Below are 22,127 nucleotides of genomic sequence, written 5' to 3'. Positions count from 1 at the left end.
CACAGTGCACCATGGTCAAAGGGCTAGAGCAGCCACATTTCAGGAGGGTGCTTGGGAGTCTGGGATATGGTTGGTTTGACACGGGTCTGCATTCTGCAGTGTGGATGCCAGAGCGCCATGTTCCAGCCCAGGTTAGAAAATTCTTCATATAGGGTTAACAATCAGTGTAGATACTCAAGCCCTGGGTTCTCTAATCAGGGATCAGCTGACTCAAGTCCCACGAGCCCTGGGCTCACATTGCAGTATAGATATGCCCTAGGACACAGCCAAATGATTAAAATTTAAAACTCTTGTAATAATTTGTTGGGATATGCAAATATTGTTGTAAACTAAAATACCAAGTTTATCCAGTTAACCTCCAAAAGGTTGGCATATGTTCCTGGAGAGGAGAGGCAGACCTAAACATTGGTAACAGAAAAATAGTGGGACTTAACTGGATTTAAGATTCTTAATATTCCAATTATTGGACTATCTTAAGACAGAAAAATGGCTTTTTCTAAATAAACTCACTTAAATATTTTCTTTGATTTCGTAGGGTTTACTTAAGATTGCTTACTTCACATAACAAACAGACGGTTCTCACCAATCCTCCTCCCGCCCAAGCTTATGGAGAGAAGGGGAATTCTGCTCCCTATTTGCTAAGCTCAATGCTACAGAAACACTCCAAATTTTCCTTCTGCACCTCTAACACAAAGAAATTGAAAAGAGAGGCAAAGCTAGCTATGTAGCAATGGGGAGGATTTGCTCCTGTGAGTGTTTCTTTTGAACTGATCTTTTCATCTACATTAAGGGATTTAAAACTGACTATCTAGACAAAGTTTGGTACCCATGTTTTGCAGACAATAGCTCAAAACTGAAAACATAGAAAGGGATAATAATTGAGCTTTGCACATATCAGGGAGCAAGTTATTCATACAAGATTACTAACAAAACATTTTTATCAATCTTATTTTTGTTTAAAATATGAGGCAAAGAAATTAAATGCACAGCTAAGGAATGAGGGCTATTTAAAAAAACAAAGCAAAACACCACAACACAGTAGCTTGTCAGGGAACAATATAATATAGCTGCATTGTAAGGCCAGATTTCACATCTGCTGGGATGTTATACAATGTAGAGTATAAAATGAAAGTTGAACAGCAATGGGAACCTTGTTTTTGTGGAAAAGGACAACTGATACTTTAGGTTTAAGTCTATTACAGACTTCTGTGTATGTTTGATTCTACAGTTTAGTCTTATCAAAAGTTGTTTGTTTCTTTTTAATCAATACACCTTATACTGTAGTCTACTTGTCTACAAGTTAATATTGTACTTACTGAAGAAACAATACAACTTGTAACACTGTATGGTTTAAAAAGTTGAAACTTTTGAACAGAAGAAAGGGCAAGATTAAAAAAGAAAGTGGGTGCCTACATTTAAGCTCCAGAATTTACACTTAGGAACCTAAAAGAATGGCTTGATTTTCAAGCGGTATTGAAATTCCCACTGAAAGTCAACGGGACATTTGCTTTCTTGGTGTTCAATATCTTTGGGAAAAAAAAAATCATGACACTTGATTAAGCTGCTAATATGGATTTGGAAGCCTAAATTTAGGCACCTGAAATATATGTATGTATATGTATATATCTTGACCATGGATAAAGGACAATACTTTATTTCTGCATGGGTTGTTTCACCCTCTCTCAAAAACAGTAGGTGGACTGGTTATAATTAAAGTAACCTGAGAAAAGCTTTCAGTGTGTTTAAACCTCTCTGCCTTCTTCACACTATGCAGAACAATCAGATAGTACATTGGAAATGTTTTTCTTTCTACAATACTTCATTTTCTGTAGTTGTCTTGTGATAGTGCTGAAAAGATGTGTGTTGCCTTCGTATTCTATACTTTCACAATAATTTTCAAAGAATGGTGACGAGTTTGTACTTTTGTATGGGAACTGAATAGTCAAAGACACTTTAGAAAGGCTTTAGCAAGGGAGGGGTGGTATATAGACCAGTTTCAGTTCAGGTCATTGTCCTGCTAGCCAGCATGCTATGGAACAGCAGTTATGTTGTCTTCCATTCTGTTTGGATGAATGAGGCACCAAAGGAAACTCAAGGGATTGGGAAGAAAACTGGTGAGTTCACAGAAAAAGCTTCAGGTTAAAAAAGGTATATAAAACAACAAAACCCCACTTGTTTCACTAGTTCTATCCTCAGACAATTTTTACTGAATAATTTTTTTTCTAAAAAGTACTTTTCATTGTAAAATAAGATAATTACCTCATTGGTTACAGTTTATTTGATAAGGCATCGTAACCTTATGTCCCTAATGACTGCAATAACACCTGCTGGTAAAAGCATATGAACATCTGAGTGCAAACAGAAAACCACTCATGACTCCATTACATTTCTTCTTTACAGATCAATATATGAGAACCTTATAGAGCAGTTCATTTCCTTTTGCGGAGCAAAAGTCAGCATGCTTCACAACAAAAGGTAGATGTAACAAGCAGCTTTGATACCTGAATGTAGTTTCTCAGAAAGGAGTGAAGAAATAAATGCTTTTTAAAAAAAATACATTGACCTTCATTACTTTTTTTTTTTTTTTTATAGAAAATGAATCACACTCACATCATTTGTTTTGAACTTTTCTCTATAGGAATGTATGACCCAATCTACCAGAATATTTATCTGTTTGGTAAAAAACAGAGAGGTTTCACTTCCCAACCAAAAGGTCTTCAGAAGAACTGTCTGTGGCATAACTTGCAGAAGCTGTGAATTAGCCCCTTCACATAATCTATAGAAGAAAAAGAAAAAGTGAACAAAACCTAAAGCTTTATGCCAATTTGATTACTATAGTTACTAGACAGATAACACGTCTCCTGTCAAAACATACAAAGGTTTGGAAATTTTTAAGCACAGAAAGATCATACACAATTTTTGATGAATAATATATGTAAAATGATGACAGCCAAAGTGAAGGAACTCAAATGTTGTGTTAATATTATATAAATATAATTACAGTTGGAACAAAAGGAAAATTTTTACTTTATAAGGCAATCATACATACATCTATTCATTTACATTAAATAGGGAGGATGAGATAATACAAGTGCTTACAGATTAAAAAAGACAACATGTATGCTGTATGTTCAAGGTCTTTCAATTAAGAATTTGCTGGGCAATAAAAAAAAAAAAATCTAAGAACTGCAAAGCTAAAAACCTCACCCTTATGAAACAAAATTAAACACCTATCCACACACGTAACATAGTGGGAAAATAATATGTAAAAAAATTAGTCAGAAGTCTCCATACAAATATCCAGGCAGAATATTCTTTTAACATAATGAAATCTAGTTATAAACAGGCAAAGAAATGAGAGATTTCAAAGGAAACATTTAGCAAGTGCATGACCAAATACCACTTGCAAACCTCTATGAGGACTGTATCCCATTTCAGAGACAGCGAGCATAGTAAAGACAGAGTACAATTCCGTTGTGGATTGAGAAATGGGTTTGAATTTTTCAGCAGCAGCAGCAGTAAAGTAAAGTATTCTCCTATAAAACTTACCTTCTTGTTAAAGCCTGTACTTCAGCATTCACTAAATTAAAGAAAAACTTGAGTAATGCTTTGTGAACCACCCTCTGTTCACTTATTTTTTCTGAAACAGAGACTGCATGACAAAAACCTTTGCAGTAAAGGCAAGATCTGAAAAATAAAGCACCAGACAATCTTTAAGTTTGAAATGATCTACTGACTAATCAATGCACGATGCAATTCTGACATTTTAGTTCCAAAATTGCAGTAACATAGTTGTGAGGTTTTGTAAATGCAATCAAATCAGCAGTTCAGAAATAATCATAATTAATAAAATGACAAAACATAGTGACCCTATTACAGGTGTCACACTTGAACATGAAAGTGAGAATAACTGAAGGATTCTTTAAACTTGGTCAAAACTTTGCTCAGGATGAAACTTGCCATATACAATATCAATTTAGGAGGGAATTTCTCTATGTCCAGATTAAAAATATAAATTAAGAAAGTTAGTTATTTGTGCACAAAAGTTTAACTTCATCAGTGTACGGAGGGCCAACGCAAGGTATACTCATGTCAGTTCTATTTTGAAGCCTTTAGTAGAATTTAAGTAATGCACAGGCCTTGTGCTGGCACAGTGCACAGAGTGAGTCCTACCTAAATTAATTTTTACTTAAAGGACATTAATTTGTGTTTCTAATATATTGTAACTAAATGTATATTTACATACCAATACCATTGATGACTTAAGGCCAGATTTTCAGCAATTTTTAAAATATATATTCTGTGCTGGCATGGTCACTGATTAGGTGTTTGATCTCATGTGTTATTTTGTGGAAAAAAAGTTTTAATGAAAGGTGCATGTTATAGTGTGAGATAAATTATTGTTGCATTTAGCACATTTCCTTGTGCACTGGAGAAGGAAGGGAATTCCTTGTGGAGGGGCAGAGTTCTTGTATTTAATAGAATATTTATAAAAAGGCTTTAATTCCAAAAGATTTCCTAGCACTTTGGAAACTACAGCAGGATCCTGTAAACCTTTACTCACATGAGTAAGAGTTTCCATGATTAGATCTTATTTGCATATCATTTTACCCACGCCTTGATGAAACTTCATAATTTAACAACATGATGAACTGTTTTAAGACAAGAGCAGAACATCTTTTCTAGTTTACATTTTTGGAGGAATTTGACATTGGCAGAGTAACTACCCTTGATATATCCAGCACTGATTCGTTTTGTGTTTTTCTCCAATTAAGTCTTCTGCCAAAGATTTGAAGAGCTCTATCAACAATTATATCCCCAAATCTCAGATATTTTTTAGCATCTGAACATTGATGGGTTTATTTCTGGTTTCTTTTTGAATTAAAACCTCATTAGCATAAGTTTCCTACATTGAATTGTATAAGCCACCTATTAGCCCAATGTCCCATGTCTGTTCATGTCATTCTGAGTTTGAGTGCCTTCCTTCTCTGTTCAGGATGGTTTGATAATAAACCACCTGAGAACAGTGCTTTGCAAAGCATTCCTATACAAAATTGATAGTTGTCAAAATTACACAGATTCAACTTTTTCTTTTTCACTCACCCTGGAAAGGTTACTACTGGCCATGAGTGAGTGGCTTTTTCAAGCCCTGTACATAACATATGGCTTTTAAATTGAGGGAGTTGCCTCCTCTTTTTCAACCACCCACAGAAAAAGAAAGCACACACCAATCTCTTTTCTACCCATCATCAGGATAATCATTTTAGTTTTCAACTGTCTTCTCGGTCTGTAGTTGAAAGTATGGTGTATCAGCTTTGAAATGCTAGTATTAAATTATTTGACTGAGAGGTAGGAAAACATGAACACATCAAGGACTCCCTACAGAGCCAGTGCCTTGGTGTGCTACAAAGCTAAGGCACCAGCACCTGGCAGCTCAAGCTCTTATGGATTGCCACAGTGACTTAGCTCCCCACCCCAGGCCTGCTGCAGAGTCCCTGTCTACCTACGCATAACCTTTCCAACTCAAGTCTGAAGTACAATCCCACCTTACCTCTGTCCCCCAAACTGCTATTCATCCTCCTGGTAGCTCCCCACACAGTGCACTAGGAAGGTAGAAGGCTATGAATACACAATATTCATGTCTTCCCTGCAAACCTCTGGAAGAGATTTCCACACTACCCAGTTGTAGCCATGGTGGATGGGTTATGCGTTTGATTGTGATGTAGAGGAACTGGGTATGTGCATTATGGCTGGCTATATGTTAGGAAGTACCAGGGAGTTTGCTGGGGAGAGAAGGAGTCAGTGTGCATTTGCATAGTATGATGACTGGCTATTAAAACAAATGATAAAGTCTCCCTTGGACTTGTGATTTCATTGAGCTTTAATAATGGAGGAATGTGCATTTTAGTGACTTCCTTGTAAGTGAATGGAGTTTGTATGCGAGTGTAACAACAGTTTATACTTACAATGGTTTCAGAATATGGAATGATATATTTAAACAAAAAAATCCTATATGCATTTCTATACTGGTCAACATTGCCATATTAGAGTACTTAAATGTTAAACTAGAGAAGATATCACAGTGATGAACTGAGGTGCAGTCACTCTTTCCAGAGATGAAATTAATCAGTTTCTGTTCACAAAAGTCATAGAAACCTGAAATTCTCCTTTTATCAGGTGGAAGCACCCAAAAGGCTGCTGTCCTGAGTCTTGTGTTTGTATAGTGTATTAAGACCAATACACAAGTTTGCAAATTTCATGCTGAAAATGAAAATATAACATGAAACTGCATATTTGACAAGATAAGATTTATACTGTTTTATTTGCAGCAAAATAGATATAAAAAGCACAGGTTTCAGAGTAGCAGCCGTGTTAGTCTGTTTTCACAAAAAGAAAAGGAGTACTTGTGGCACCTTAGAGACTAACCAATTTATTTGACCATAAGCTTTCATGTGAAGTGAGCTGTAGCTCACGAAAGTTTACGCTCAAATAAATTGGTTAGTCTCTAAGGTGCCACAAGTACTCCTTTTCTTTTCACGAAAAGCACAGTAGTAATATACATTGATCTAGATTGTCAAAAGCCACACAACATACAAATAATTATCCTGAAACATTTAATATAGAAATGCAAAGAACAGGAGAAACAAGAAGTGTATAATTTTTCTCTAAAGTGACAGCCATTTTCAGGGAGTTCAGATTAATTGAAATTTATAATAAAGTTCTGAAATGTACAAATGCTATTCTAGTTATAGAAAACTTTCACTTACAATGATCTAATTACAGTACATTGAAAAAGTGACTTTCGTATAATAGGGCTTTATATGTAAATTCTATAATTTTTAACTAAGGAGACCTTTTTCTGAAAAAGTGTGATATTAATTGTTTCCACTTAGCTAAGCTTTTAGAGAGAGAGAAGCCCCCAAACAAGAGAACATACAAAAACCCTTTTCAACTGCTTCTTACCTCACAAGCATCTCTACCAGAGACCATGTTCCTCTCATGCAAATAGGACACTGAAGAAATTCCAGATAATATCTTAACATCGAGGGAGACTTCCAAGGAGGATCAAGTTGAAGAAGAATATACAAGATGTGAAAAAATTTAGCAGAGAATACTGTGTCTGTATTTCCCTGTTTTAAAAATAAGAAATAAATATTGGTTCTGTACTGGCCAAAGACTTAATAGTAAAGAACTTTTGTGTTAGTCATACTCCTCCTAAATTCAAACTCATCCAAAATTCAAATTCACAGATGACAAATGTTAGCTTAATATCATGTGGGAAAGGGAGAGAGAGGAATATAAGAGGCAAAATATTGTAATTTGCATAGAAAAGTAAATTTAAATTTATTTTAAAAAAATAAGCGTAACTTGAACCAAAAATGGTATTCAGCTCTGATATTAACTCATTTATACCAGTGAATTTTATCTCTTACAGAGTTGGGAATGATGCAGTGTAAGTGTGTATGCAATTGCTTTATATATACACACCCTCCTGCTCATTGCCTTGCCTGCAAATACCAATTCAGACCTGTGTATGTGCAAGTCACGCTCATTTTGCAGAATCACAATACCAAAACAGTGCAAGTTACACTATTTGATTAATCCTGAATTTTCAATTCTTTTCAGTTCCGACCTGTTTCCTATTTCCAAATTATCTTTATGCTATTCAGAGAGACCAAGATTTCTATTGCTGCCAACCAAAGTATTGGAAAGCCTCAACCTCACTGCTTACCCTTCCTTTCTGTAACTGTTTTTATATTTACATATAAGGACAGCATTTAACAATAAGATGGGTACTACATTAATAGGGCTTATGAAAAATACTATTTGGTTTCTGATTGTTTTCAATTATTTAAATAAATTATACTGGAGAAAAAGTTGAGAGAGTGCGAGTACATGCACAAGTATTTCACTTTTATCCATGGACATTCCCCATGGTCTTAGAGTGGTTATCCTTATATACACTATAGTCTCAGTTGATACAAACATGTAACTTACTATATAATTTGTTACCTGCATAAATGTAGATAGTATAGTCCTAAAGGAGGTAATGTTGACAGTATGAAAAAGACTATATTTATTTGCTCAATCTGAATGAATAATTTTCTGTCTTGCATGGTATGCTGGGATCTGACTCTTTCAACAATATATTCACAGTATATTCTGATGAAGTAGTGGTTAAGGGAACATTGGTTAAAGAAATCATGGATGAAGACACTCTTTTTTTAAAATATATTGTTGGTATCTGATTAAGACCATGTTTTTTACATTCCCTCCCCTGATTTAATACTGCGAAAGACCAAGCCTTTAGTTCTCACCTGTAGCATATGCTCTAGAAGAGAATGAAGAAGTTGCACAGGAGGGATGGAGTATTTTTGAGTAGCAGCAAGTTCTGTGATTACATCAGTAAAGAAATGTCCTTCTACTAGTCCTTCAAGTATACACAATATACCTCTGGAGAGGTCAATAGTTTTAACCTAGGAATGGCAAATATTTGTGAATAACTGCATAGAAGGAATGGCTAAATAAAAGATTTATAAACATAGTTCTTTCTTAAAAGAAAAATGAGAACCAACTAAAAGTTTAGTCCCTTTAGATACAAAAGGGAAACATTTATGAATCTTTATACAAAATTTCTTTGGCCAAAAAGTATGTATATACTTTTGTTCATCATATAACAAGGTAAGAAATTGTTTTAAGATATAGAAAACAACAGTTCTAATTTAAAGTAACTACTAATTTATAGTGCAATCCACTGATATGCTGAATGTCTTCTGCAAGGACCTCACTGCTCCTAACCGCTACTATTTGAACTCCCACTAAAAGCACTCAGTACCTTGCAGGATATGCTTATCATCTCAGGCGATTGAGTCATAGTATATTATTATTTAAGCCCCAGCAATTTACTGTACTTACTCTGAGGTCTCATCTACACTGGCACGTAGGGTATGCATAGTTACATGCTGCAGTGAAGCGCAGGCAGTGTCTACACTGCAGTGTGTAGCCACACATGGCAGTGAAAGGCTCTGATGGGGGGAAAGCAGTGGGTAGCAGCCAGAACCTTCACCCACCACAAAGAACTGCTCCAGCAGCAGGATGCTACACTGCTAAAAACTGTAGGGCATGTAGGAAGTCATGTAGGGTATATACCCTCAGGTTCTGGTGTGTCTTTACTCGCCTAAGCAGCGTCTCACTGTCTACACTTTATTTATACCTGTGCTGGGGTTATACAGAACATACTGTACATGCCACTGTAAATGTAGACATAGCCTAAGGGTATATATTGTAGGAAGTCGTCACTCTTTCGGGTGTGCCTTCTGAGAGCTTGGTAGAAAACTTCCACAGAATAAAATTTCTAAAGCCATGGGGTGCCTCACATAATCACACCCACAATGGAAACCACAGTGATTTCCAATGCCTGCAACTGTCAAGTTCCTTTCTGGGAGAGGTGAAAAATTATCAACTGAAAAACCTGCTCCAAAAAACAGATCCCTCAATTCAGGGAAGATGATTGGATAAGTGCTGAACTATATGTTACACCTTCAGAAATCAAGAATTACAGGTACTTACTTCTGTACCACATCCACTCAGTTGGTCTATTTGAGTAGACTTCTGTTTCACAGTCTGTAAAATAGAAGTAAATCAAGGGCATTCATGAAAACCCTTCGGTTGGATACTGACAAAATACTACATTTAATGACCAGCAAAACATACATCAATGTTAAAACATATTTAACCAGTGGTTAAAAAATAAAGGCAAATTTAACATGGAGATCTAATTAGTTCTCATTTTATAGAAACCGAAGGTATACTACTTATGAAACTTTTAACAAGAGTAGGCTTCTACAAGAGATGCCCTGCGTCAACAATAATCTGGGCAATTTCATTCTTCAAATTTAAATTGTCCTGCAACTAGAATTAATGCATTATTCTTCACTTTTTGTTTTAAACTGTTGCTATGTGAAGACAGGGTCAGTTTAAGATACCTAATTTGCACTTAAGCATACTCTTTATTTTCTTTTCTGTTTTTCCAATGGTGAGATGTTGTATATACACTGGTGTTTATGACATAAAGTGCTTTGGGAGCCTATGAAACAAAAGGAACTAAATATAAATGTAAAATCATTTTTACATCCAGGTAGGGGTCACCACTATGGTCCTATTAAGATACATTACAAAAAACTGCACCTTTAAAAAAAAAAGCATGCCCCCCTGGGAATGCCAGCCTTCAATAATCCTCTTGGGCACACACTCATCATTGTGCATAACCCTTTAGTAAACTATCCTCTCCTATCATAACCAGGTATCCACCAAACATCCACAACTACTAGCACTGGAGGGAAAAAATAGTCGGGTAAAGAGGTGTGTACGAGGAAGGAAAAGATGGGGGCAGCGGTACGGTTGCAGTGAATGGTCTGTGATGTATGGTAGTTAATAAATCACGTGCCTGTGGGTAGAAGAGCATTGGATATTTACTGTTAGAGGGTTAAATTTTTATTCCTTGCTTTTGTGAGTGTGGCAACCCTAAATTGACAACATACCTCACTGCATAATAATACAACAAGTATTAATAAATATCATGGACCTGCTCCTGAAGACCCATATATTCATAAGTCTAAGTTTACAAACGTGTTTGCTGTATTAGGGCTCACATAAGAACTACTAAATAACAATCAGTATATTATGCTGGTAATATATTCTGTACTGATTCAAGACAATTAGTTATTCATTTTTCTAAATATGAAATAATGCCCTCACTTCCTAATGCACTTCATGATTAAATCTGTGATATTATTAAAATGGTAGAATGCATTAAGTTCTATTCTCCCTAACATGAATTCTTATTGCTGTGTGGAATGTTTCATAATGCTCAGCAAAACGTTGCTCGTTTAGGGATATCTTTGGTTTTGAGAAGAACATATAAATATAGCTATTTAAAGTTCAGACACTGAAAGACTAAAAGCCAGTCCACTGTTTTGTGAGACAGTTAAAAACCAAAATGCAATAAAATGACCAATTAGCTATCTATGGTATTACCACTGATATTTCATTTAGTCCATCATTTTTTTCACTAAACACATATAAAACAATCACCTAATAATAGAATGGACCTTAGTTTGGTAATAAAAAGATAGTATTGTACTAAATACAGTATAGAATTTGTAAACTTTACAAATTACAATATATTGTTACAATTTATGCAGATGTTAAGAAATCTAATGTTATCTTTGTTACATTTGTGTTTGAAGGGCAAATATACCTAGTGAGAATTTTATTACATTTTTATAATTAAAAGTTTGTACAGTCCTGGTTTTTTCCTTACCTGAGCAAAATATATATGCTTTATTAATGCATTTTTCATTTCAACAAGTTGCATGTCAGACATTGTATCTCTGGCTTCTTGTTCAGCTAAAAGATGGTTCATCTGGTTATCTTCAGTAATATTTTGTATTTCATTCTGTGAAGGTCAAAAGATTTAAAACTTGTTTATACAGAGACAGCTGTCTAGAACAACTCTACTTACACCTTTTTTCTCCTCTATAGATATTTTTGCATATATTTTTTATAAAGTTTATAAAATTATTTTGGACTAAAATAGGGGGTAAAATTAAAAGATAATTATTCCTGATTAATTCTCTGTGGAAGCTCTTATTTTGAATTCGCTTAATCCAGGGGTTAAGGAACTCTTATTCCAAAATAAGAGTGTTCACACAGGGAGTTAATCAGGAATTGTTATTCTGGAATAACTCCTTGTCTAGAAAAGCCCCAATTTCATAAAGGGCAACAAAATATGATCAGATGTCAATCCCTTCCAGTGGCTGACTACCAGTGACGAAGCTCAACTGGCAACCTACAGTTTAAAGGTGTTGGGTCACCCTCAAAGTTAAGTATGATAGAATTATAATTATGTAGTAGTAGAAATAAAGATAGATAAAAGGTATAGGTATTGCAAAAAGTTATGAACATCAGTTCCACGCTGTTGAATTTCATTCTGTAACAAATGCAAGGCCAAAGTGCTAATTATTTCAGGCTGGTACAAGGAGTGAGCCAATAAACTATGCAAGGAGATAATAAGAATGGCCGGTACAGCACAAAGAGTCTGTGCTGGAAAATGATAAGAACTTTGAGAAACCAATGCTGTTCTTTGAAGCAACACCCTGACCCTCTTCCCCCATGGGGCCCCTTGTCATGCCTATGTAAATCTTTGTATCCAAAGAAGGAAAAATAGTGGGATGAAACTTGTTAAAACCAAAAGAGTCATGAGACTGTATTGTTAAGTAAAAGAATGAATGATGAGTGCATGGAATTGAAAGCCTGAAGCAGGGAAATAATTGGTTAGTAAATGGTGCCAGCCTAATCCTAAGAATTACAACCTTGGTATTGATGGGCCGAAGAATATGCAGGGTGGAGATAACCAGATGACTCCCAGAGGGCAAACCGGAATCCACCCAAAATGCATCAAGGAAGAACAAGAAGATAACACCTAGCTGTCATGGATGTACTATCTGCTGATTGATGGTCATCTCAATTGTAAATTCGGCATGATGAAGCAACTTCCATAGACTTGTATTGAACCAGAGACCTATAAAAATTGGACCCAGGGACTGTGTTCTTTGAGTCTGGTTCTGCAACCACCCTCCAGGAGCATCGGATGCGCATCTGACAAAGACTCAGCTCCACTCTCGTGTCCATGCCACCTGGCCAATGACTTGGCACGAGCAACGTCTAGGCTGGTAACCATAACAACCTCTTTGCAGAACCGGTGTGAATGTCTGTGTGTGTGTGAATGGATCTATATAGAAATTGCATATAGTAATGTTTTGTTGTATTTACAATAAACGTGGCATTTTGCCTTGTCCCTCTTTCAAGATCCTGTTGGTATCATTTTTATTAGTGTAACATAGGTTCCATATCTTATTAACCGGTACTCCAAGTCAGCCAGTACTTCTAGGTCTTAAACTCTTCTCTTAGTAGAATCACAGTCTAACTACACACTGTTCCATACACAGGTCTTTTGGCAAAGCTACAATTTAGTCCATTGTTGTTATAAAATAATTACAAATTTAATTAATTAGATACTGTATAATATAGGGAAAATACATTTCATAAAGATTCAGTGCATGATTTTAACCAAATGTTAATTATTAATTTTAACCAATCGTTTAATCATTAATCCAATCACCCTTACTGTTCAAAATTTATGCCCAATTTCTGATTGAAGCCAGACAAATTCTAGTTTCCAGTCATAGGTTCTTTTATGCGTTTCTCCACTAAATTAGAGACTTTTAGACCCAATATTTTCTCCCTATGAAGGTACTTATACACTATAATCAAATCATCTCTTTTTTTTTTGGATAAACTGAACAGACTAAGATCTTTAAGTCTCTCACTGTCAGGAATTTTTCCCAGCCCTCAAAAGTTTTTGTGATATTCTTTTGTTCCCTTTCCAAACTATCAATATCATTTTTTAAAAACAGGGATGTGAGAACTGGAGGCAATTTTACAGTATAGGTGTCACCAATGCCACATCAAGAGGTAAAAATCACCTCCCCTACTTATACATCCATATTAGCCCTTTTTGTCACAATATCACACTGGAAGTTCATGCTGAGTTGCATGTCTATTATGACCCCTACATTCTTTTCAGAGTCACTGCTTTTCAAGATAGAATCCCCTATTCTGTAGATCTGGCCACATTCCTTGTTATTTGATCACTATTTGAATTTGACATTAGCTCTGAAGGAGTAATAAACTAGGGCTCAGTCCTGCAAGGTGCTGAGCACTCCAGCACCAATCCTGCTGTAACAAAGTGGTCTGCCCTGTTTAAGAGGTACTGGGGACTGTGGCCAGCCAAATTCTGTTACAGGAGCTCTGGAGCAGATGCTGAGGAAGAGTAAGTGGTCTTGGGCGAATAGTTAAGAGCCTAGGGAAACCCAGGTAACTGTATCTTTAAGAGACTGGGACCTCGTGGTTTGGGTGGGGCAAGGCTCCCCTTCCTTTCAGCCAACCAGGACAACGTCTGGGGAAAGAAAGTAGTAAATAAGGTGTCTTCCCTCATCAGAGAAAGAGATTCAGAGAGCAAGAAGGTTCCTGCAGGAGTCTGTGAGACACATGGTGAGAAAGGACTACAGTGGTGTGACCTGGCCTCCACGCTGTGGAGGGAGGCAGGAAGACTGAACCCCAGCAGAGATGCATGGAGGAAGAACTATTATGAAGGTTTTGTTTTTAGTTCTGTTTCTTGAAAGACTGTTGCCACCTGAGGTGGAACCAGTGCAGAGCAATTTAAAGAGAGAGGGAGAAGCACAACACAAGCCCTGGAAGGAAAGTTGTATATTCCCTTAGCCAAAAGGGAAGGGTTTGGGTCTGCAGGGTCACTGGAAACTATGTGGAAAGAGTTAATATGTTAGACTCCAGAAGGGGATTCTTGTTTTAGATACTTCTGGTGGTGGAAAGTTACTGGACATTGAAGGTGGGGTGCCTACAGGGCCATGCCCTGCCATGAAGGGGTGTTCTGGAGATACCATCCCCGCTACTTCAGCAAAGCACTCAAATGTGTGCTTAACTTTAAGCATGAGAGAAGTCTTATTGGCTTATGTGCTCTTCATCAAGCTCGTGTTTATGAACTTTGCTGATTTGCCACAGTGCCAAGCAATAGAGGAAACTGAGTTCATAATGACCATCCCATAGGAAGCTTTAATGCAAAATTCTGAAAACCATAGTATGACTTCAGACCACAGTGCAAAATAAGATTAGTGTAAGTGTACAGCTGTCACAATGTCAAGTTCAAGCCAAATGATTTCAGTTCAAGTGTGTGGAGATGGCATTACAATGTCAAAATGAAACCAAGTAATTTTAGTGATACACTGTTTTAAGAAGGATAAGATTCAGCCAAAAACAAGATGATAAAATGAAGGTCACTTGCCTGTAAGTGGAGTTCTTTAATGTGACTTCTTCACATGCACACTCCTAGGATGCACAGAACCTTTTAGTAGCTCTTATGCCCTTCCCTCACCACTCACTGTTCCTGAATGTTCTAAGGCTGAGGCTATAGAAGGGAGTGCTGTGCTCCAGCAATCTCCGTTCCTTCTATGACCTCCTCACATCCCCTCTTCCTCCGAGTCTTCACTTCATTTGTGGAAGGAGGGTGGAAAATGTAAATATGCAGCAGTATTCTCAAAGAACGCCAGTTCCAGGTGATCTAACTGGTTGATCTAACTTAACTAGACTGATTGGATAACTAGATAGCTAAGGTGGTACTGAGACCAACCCGTTCCAATGAAGCCAGGTCCGAAAGATCCAGTGAGTTTCCTGATCAATCTGCTGTCACAGTTAGAAGTAACAGAAGCCCCTGAAGTACAGCACCCCCTTTTATAGCCTTGCCATCAAAATGTTCAGCGACAGAGAGGGGAGATGCCGGAGGGGGGCAAGGGTGCTCCAACAGGCACTGCTATTCTGAAAGAGTGAATATGAATAGGCTACTAAAAAAGAATTCTCCTTTACAAGGCCTTTAAACTGAGTCTGTTCCCTACACCAGTCCTCTATTTATTTGTGATCTAACAGACAAAATCTAAGTATAGGTTTCAGAGTAGCAGTCGTGTTAGTCTGTATCTGCAAAAAGAAAAGGAAGACTTGTGGCACCTTGTTAGTCTCTAAGGTGCCAAAAGTCTAAATATGTCACAGTTTATAACCACTTAGATACTTGAAAGTTCTCTTAATAAAATCTCTCTCTGTAGCATGCTGGTTTATCATTGTAAGGTTGCATATAAATACCACATTAGATTCCTAGCATGGAAATATTCTGCATCCTTTCTTCCTTACATATCATCTTCCTCTAAGCCTCATGCTGCGGCCACAATTTTCCCTGGCCTAAAAGGACTGGATAACTAACTCCTCCTTGGGACAAATAAGGCAGATCCTAATTGGACTACAGAATCAATCCAAGTCAGCATGGAACACTCCCTGCAGGAGTCCAGGCTGTATCCAGCTACAACAAAATTAAAGGGGAGTTCTACCATTGGCCTCAATGGGAGCAAGATTCAAATGTACCATGTTCACTTCTTTTCTAGAAAACATTCCTAGGCCAAGGTTACAGAGCAGAAACTGAGAGCAGACTAAGGCCTACTCTATAATTAAAATGTATGTCAAAAGAGCTGTGGTACTCAGAGGTGTGAAAAATCCATACCCCTAAGCACTGTAGCCATACTAACTTAACCCCCAAATGCTTCTGCCAGCCTAAGTACTGTTGTTCAAGGAGGTGATACTCCTACAATAATGGAAAAATCCTTTTTCTTTTGCTGTAGGCTGTGTCTACGCTACCATGTTATACCAACATATTATATAGTTCCTGTAGTGCAGACACGGCCCCAGGTCTTTCACATAGTATTGTAGAACATTCATCACTTTTTTTTTCCTAAAACTGTACTAAAGACTTAGCTTTGCAAAGTGCTGAGTGAAAAGCAAGACACGAAGTTGTGAAACTACAAATTTTGAGTCCCTTTTCAGTTTCATAACTGCTACAATATTACTAGGCACTGGTCCAAATTAACACTGGCAAGCTGCCTTTGCTTTAATAAGTTTCTGAATCTTTACAAATTATGCTAAAATGTTATATGATCTGGACGAAAATGCAGGGTAAGTATGAGTTCATGCATGGGGGTGGGGAAGGTAAATTACTAAACTGATGTTTGAAGCGTGAAGGTACAGTTTTAATGCAGTTAAGTAGACATTGTCAGACTTGAAAAAAATCCACTTCCATTTGATATTTTTGTACTTAGATACTAGAAAAACAATTACAGGGGAAAAAATAGTTTTCATTTGGCATTTTATGAATAGCTAGTTTCACTGTTTTGTCAGTTGCATCGCTTTCATGAACTGCTCAAAGTGTATACCTGTAGCTCTAACAGTATGTTTACAAGTAACAGCAGTGAATAAGCAGCAACTGAAGAGATAGTAGGCAGGTGTGTGCACAGAGAAAGAGGGTGCTTGGTGGTGCTGCTATCAGACCCAACCAAAAGCAGAACAGAAAACCTGGCTATACACAATCTTCTCAAGGACACTTAAAAAAACCCCCAAAAGTTAGCACATGCTATTTAAAAGGTGATCAAAAACAAAAACACACTAGTGCATTTTAAAAAAAGTTGACAGCATCCCTTTCACTTTTGTTTATTGATTAGAACATACTGCAACTTTGACAATCCACTATTAATGAAGCATTAATTTCAGTTAAAAATATTTATTTTACTTACCTCAAAAAGATAATCCCCTATGTATTGCACAGGATAATATGGAGCCTCAAAGAGATGTTTCTCTCTCTCTATGCTGACACTTTTATTATCAGTGAATACATGAGTAACAGCTCTCACTTCCTTTTGTGGTGGATATATAATTGCCTTTCCAGCTTCTAGAACTCTTAAATAAATAAATAATAATAGTTTAAATTTGTTTTAAAAGTATTTTTTAATGCTCACAAGCTACAATGCACCCAAAATTAACAGAAAATGGGCAGGTATGAAGTCACACTTCCTTCCTTAGCAGGCTAACTGAGCACTTCAGAGCCCTGAGATAAGTACGTAACCCAACTAGATAGAACTATATTCTCAGTTTAGAAGAGAATACTAATTTTCTTCATCTTTTAGGAAGCTTCTACAAGTGCATTTTTATAAAGATCAAAGTTAGTATTACAGTAACTATGGTTTATTGCAATACAGCTCAAGAGAATTAGTGTATCTTTATCTAAATAAAGAGGGATTTACTGAAAATGGGGAATTGTTTTCCTTACCTGTAAATTGGAACTTTCATAAGATATACCTACACTGCAGGAATGACTCCACAGCAGTACAGTTAGTCACACCTAATGTAATACCCAGACAGCTCAGTTAATGTTTCTGGCCTGCTACCTGTAATTGTTTCCCCATACACAACTTCAAAAGGTATACTGCTGCAATTTATACTTCTAAGAAAAGATCACCTACTTTTATCTCGCTCTCTCTCGCACACAAGCTAAGTTAGTCATAATTGAAGAAAAGCAGAAGAGAACAAAACAAACAAATAGTAGTGTTATGTACAGCTGATAGAGAGAGAAAAATCAATCCTTTTTAAAAGTTACTGGCACCTGTAGGACACTTGACTGAAAGCTATGTTTTCAGAAAGCAAAATATCTGCCTTGCAGTGCTTTTATGCATAAGTAAAGGGATGCCCAGATTGTTGTATGGTAATGTCTTGGGAAAAAATACAGATTCCCCGATGCACACAACTCCCAGTTCATTTGTCTTGCTGATGTAGTTGCTATTAAAGGTTATTTTCATTCTTAACAAATAGGGATTTGCAGAACCAGGTTAAGATTCCAGCGAGAGAACAGAATGTCTTTCAGAAATGCTGCAGGATGTATGTACCCAGACACTGAGGACGAGGGAAGAAAACTTGTCTCATTTTGTAAAGAGCACCTTAGTTGGCAAGCTAAAAGGAGAGGTAGTCAGCTGTATCTCGCTGGGACAGCAACAAAGAAAGAGGAAGTGGAACAATGATAACTTGTAGTGGAATGGTAAAGCCACAGGTCAGGAATAGTGGTTGTTTACTTTCCCTGACAAGAAGGAAATTGGCTTGTTTATATCCTCTGCCATTAAAGCAATACTTAACATATTTTGCTTGAGAAGGGCACAGGACAGCTCAGTTTCCCCCTGCCAAGAAAGGAGAAACCATATACAACTTAATAAACTAGATGTTAATGGTTCTCTCTCTTTTGGAATGAGGTCATAGCCCACAATTTCTGGATGCAGGCTGACTACCTACTTACAAGGAAAAAGAAAAGGAAGTTTCAGTCTAGCAGTAACCTAGGTTAATGTTGATATGAGGATCAAAAGACCTCGAGGAGAAAATACTAGTGGTTATTACAGCCTGTCTTGAGGTAGTTTTAGAGAGCTACATGAGACCTGTAAGGAGCTTAGGCCATATAAGAATGAAAAAATTTGGTTTTGTCTTCAGGGGAATTACATTGGTCTCATATGAGCAGGAGTTGGGATTTTCAGATCTCTACTGTTTGATCTATAGAGATTAATCTGACAGAGGAACCTGCTGTTAAATGACAATGGATTACAAATATAAAATTAAGTTGGATTTCAATCTGCTTTAGAAAATGACTTGGATGAAAGCTGCAGCCGTGATCACTCTCCAAACTGATATGTCAGACTATTACCCTATCTTCCTTTAAATCCCTACAAGGATTCTTTCTATATGCTCATATACGAGTCATATTTGCTTTCCCCCTGCCTGCCCAAGTGTTGTAATTGCAACAAGAGTACTGACCTACTCTTAATTTCTTCCTGCTTCCTTACTCCTAAGCCTGGAGAAAAAAAAAAAAATCAAATATGACAGGTATATGTGCATATAATATTGTATAGCATCTCCTCCACAACCCTTTTATATTGTCTGTCTTTTTAGAATATAAGCTTTTCAAGCCAGGACCATGTCTACACCTAGGCCTAGTGTAATGGGGCTTTAATCTCAGAGCCTTTGTTGACTACCTAATAGATGCTTGAGCTCAAACTTGCTTGGTGTAAGGAACGGAGAGTCTTTAGCAGACCCTGATAACATAGCAATAAGTCACAAGAAGGTACAGATCATAAAGCTTTTAACATATATCATTAGTTGTGGGGCATGAGGCTGAAGGCAGAATTCCTTCAACCACCCAAGTAGTGCAACAATAATCACCTGATGCACTCCTGATTCCCCCCCACTCTGAACTCTGGTGTACAGATGTGGGGACCCGCATGAAAGACCCCCATAGCTTATATTCTACAGGCTTAGGTTAAAACTTCCCCAAGGCACAAATTGCTTTCCTTGTCCCTGGACGGTATTGCTGCCACCACCAAGTGTTTTACACAAAAATTCAGGGAAGGGTCACTTGGAATCCCTATTTCCCCCCCAAAATATCTCCTCAAGCCCCTCTACCCCCTTTCCTGGGGAGGTTTGAGAATAATATATACCAACTAATTGGTTAGCAATGTGAGCACAGACCAGACCCTTGTCTTTAGAACACTGAAAATCAATCAGGTTCTTAAAAGAAGAACTTTATTATAAAGTAAAAGAATCACACCTGCAAAATCAGGATGGAAGGTAACTTTACTGAGTAATAAAAAGATTTAAAACACAGAGGACTCCCCTCTGGACTCAGCTTCACAGTGACAAAAACAGGAATAAAACTACCTTTGTAGCATAGGAAAACTCACAAGCCAAAACAAAAGATAACCCAATGCATTTCCTTGCCTTCCTTACAATTTCTGTAATTTTAGATGGATCATTCCAAGTATGTTTTCAGAAGATGTTGTACCTGCTTGGTCTCTCCCTCCATCCAGAGAGGGAACAACAAAGAGAACAAAAAACAAATCCTCCCCACCCACAGATTTGAAAGTATCTGCTTTTCTCATTGGTCCTTCCGGTCAGGTGCCAACTAGGTTATTGAACTATTTAACCCCTTCCAGGTAAGGCACTTCAGTACACCTGCCAAGGAGGGATTTTATGCTACTCTTTCCTTTATATTTATGACAGCATCTCAGAACTAGGTCTTAAAATATTAAAGAAGACCAGGTTTGTTTTAAAACAGAAAGTGGGATAGAAGTGGCTAGAGATCCCAAAAGGCCAACGGAGCACTTTTAAACTCATTTTTTCCTTCAGTCCCTTCTCCTCCCATCCACTCCTTTATCATCTCTGTCCCCTTCCTTTTGAATCTTCCCTATTTACCATGATGCAAGTAAGTTTTTGTGTTTTTTCAGTTCTGAGGCTGCAGCAGTGTACCACTAGGGAGCTGCTGCATGACTGTGACACAAAAAAGGCCCAAGTCAGTCAGAATGTGGCTTTACAATATGTCGAACCATACTTACCATATTATTTCACTCTTACCTATGAGACAGTCTTGTTTTCCTCTAGGATTGCCACTCTCATATAATAAAAGACAAGTTGCCATCCCAGAGAAAAGGGGGTAGTTTCACAATAGACTAAGATCACCACAGATCTAACTGTATTCCTTGCCCTTTTATCACACATCCTGCCTCTCCAAGTTCAACATGAGCATTTAGGCATTACAGTTTTGGGGGAGGAGGGGTCCAAAAATAGTGAGGGGAAAAACGTGGAACTAGACCAAGATGCCCTTATTTTAAAAATAATAATAATGGAACAGTTAGTAATGGAACAGTTTAATGGTATTTTCATATCTAAACATTTATCAAAGTTAACAAAATGCTAGATACATAGTAGACTGTAACATACAACTCAAAGAAAGCTTCATTACACAAATGAAATATGATTCTGGACATTTCATTTCAGTACCACAGAAAAATAAAAGAATGCATGAACTCTGAGCATATGAGCTAAGAACAAATCAGGGTCAGGGGCAGAGGAAGTCTTCCTAGGCTATTAATTTAAAATATGCATAAAACCATAAGTGCTATAGTTAACAATGTGGTAATAGTACTAAGTAAAAAGAAACTAAACTAGAAGAGAAAAACCAGCAATTTTTACTGTTCCAACTATTATAAATATGTGGAACAGTATGCCATGCAGACTAAAGCACTGGGAGTTGTTGCGGACCAAATTAATTGGGATGGGAGAGGGAGAACAACAATGTAATTCAGCTATATCAACTACTTTATCATTCATTATTTCAACTTTAAGTAGTATCATCCTACCTTGTGATAGAATCCCTTCGTTTATCACCTTCTTTCACAAGGAGGATAACTTTCCATCTGTGGAAGGCCCCTAAAGCACCAGAGCATGTTAGTTCTTCGCGCCATCTTTTAGGTGCAGATTGCATTTGAGGTGAATAATGGGAGCCTTTTTCAATTTTATATCCCCATTCGTAAGTTGTTTCATCAAGCCATCTGCCACTTTCAACACTATTAATTATGTAGTCCTTAGTTAGTATCCACTTTCCTAGAAAGCAAATTAACTGTTAGCCTCAAAAGATTTTTTTTGTACAGACAAATGGCAAATGAAGATCAAATATAAAATTAACTTCAAGCTCTCTCATTCAAATACCACAGTACATCTTTAAGTAACATTTCGAACAATTTTTCTTTCTACTCCAAAGTTCTCCTTTCCTAATATTTTAACATCAGAATTGCGCAAAGTCACTG

The 22,127-nt window shown here is 37.0% G+C and overlaps 1 protein-coding gene across 2 annotated transcripts in view; it reads right to left on the bottom strand.

Annotated features, from left to right (window-relative positions):
* SLF1 (SMC5-SMC6 complex localization factor 1) overlaps positions 1-22,127 on the bottom strand; it is a 76,791-nt gene that overhangs the window by 41,211 nt on the left and 13,453 nt on the right. For both annotated transcript variants that reach the window (XM_084628514.1, XM_084628515.1), the window contains exons 4-11: positions 21,681-21,924; positions 17,247-17,409; positions 11,324-11,458; positions 9,571-9,624; positions 8,319-8,477; positions 6,964-7,130; positions 3,550-3,687; positions 2,611-2,776 (exon numbers count right to left, since the gene is read on the bottom strand). In XM_084628514.1, coding sequence (XP_084484640.1) covers positions 2,611-2,776; positions 3,550-3,687; positions 6,964-7,130; positions 8,319-8,477; positions 9,571-9,624; positions 11,324-11,458; positions 17,247-17,409; positions 21,681-21,924 — 1,226 coding nt within the window. The remainder of the gene's footprint in view (positions 1-2,610; positions 2,777-3,549; positions 3,688-6,963; positions 7,131-8,318; positions 8,478-9,570; positions 9,625-11,323; positions 11,459-17,246; positions 17,410-21,680; positions 21,925-22,127) is intronic.

The sequence above is a fragment of the Lepidochelys olivacea genome (assembly GCF_965140295.1).
Source record: "Lepidochelys olivacea isolate rLepOli2 genome assembly, chromosome: 5".
In the NCBI taxonomy this organism is placed as follows: domain Eukaryota; kingdom Metazoa; phylum Chordata; order Testudines; family Cheloniidae; genus Lepidochelys; species Lepidochelys olivacea.
Note: the sequence above shows the minus strand (reverse complement) of the source record. Positions and strands in the feature narration are given on the sequence as shown.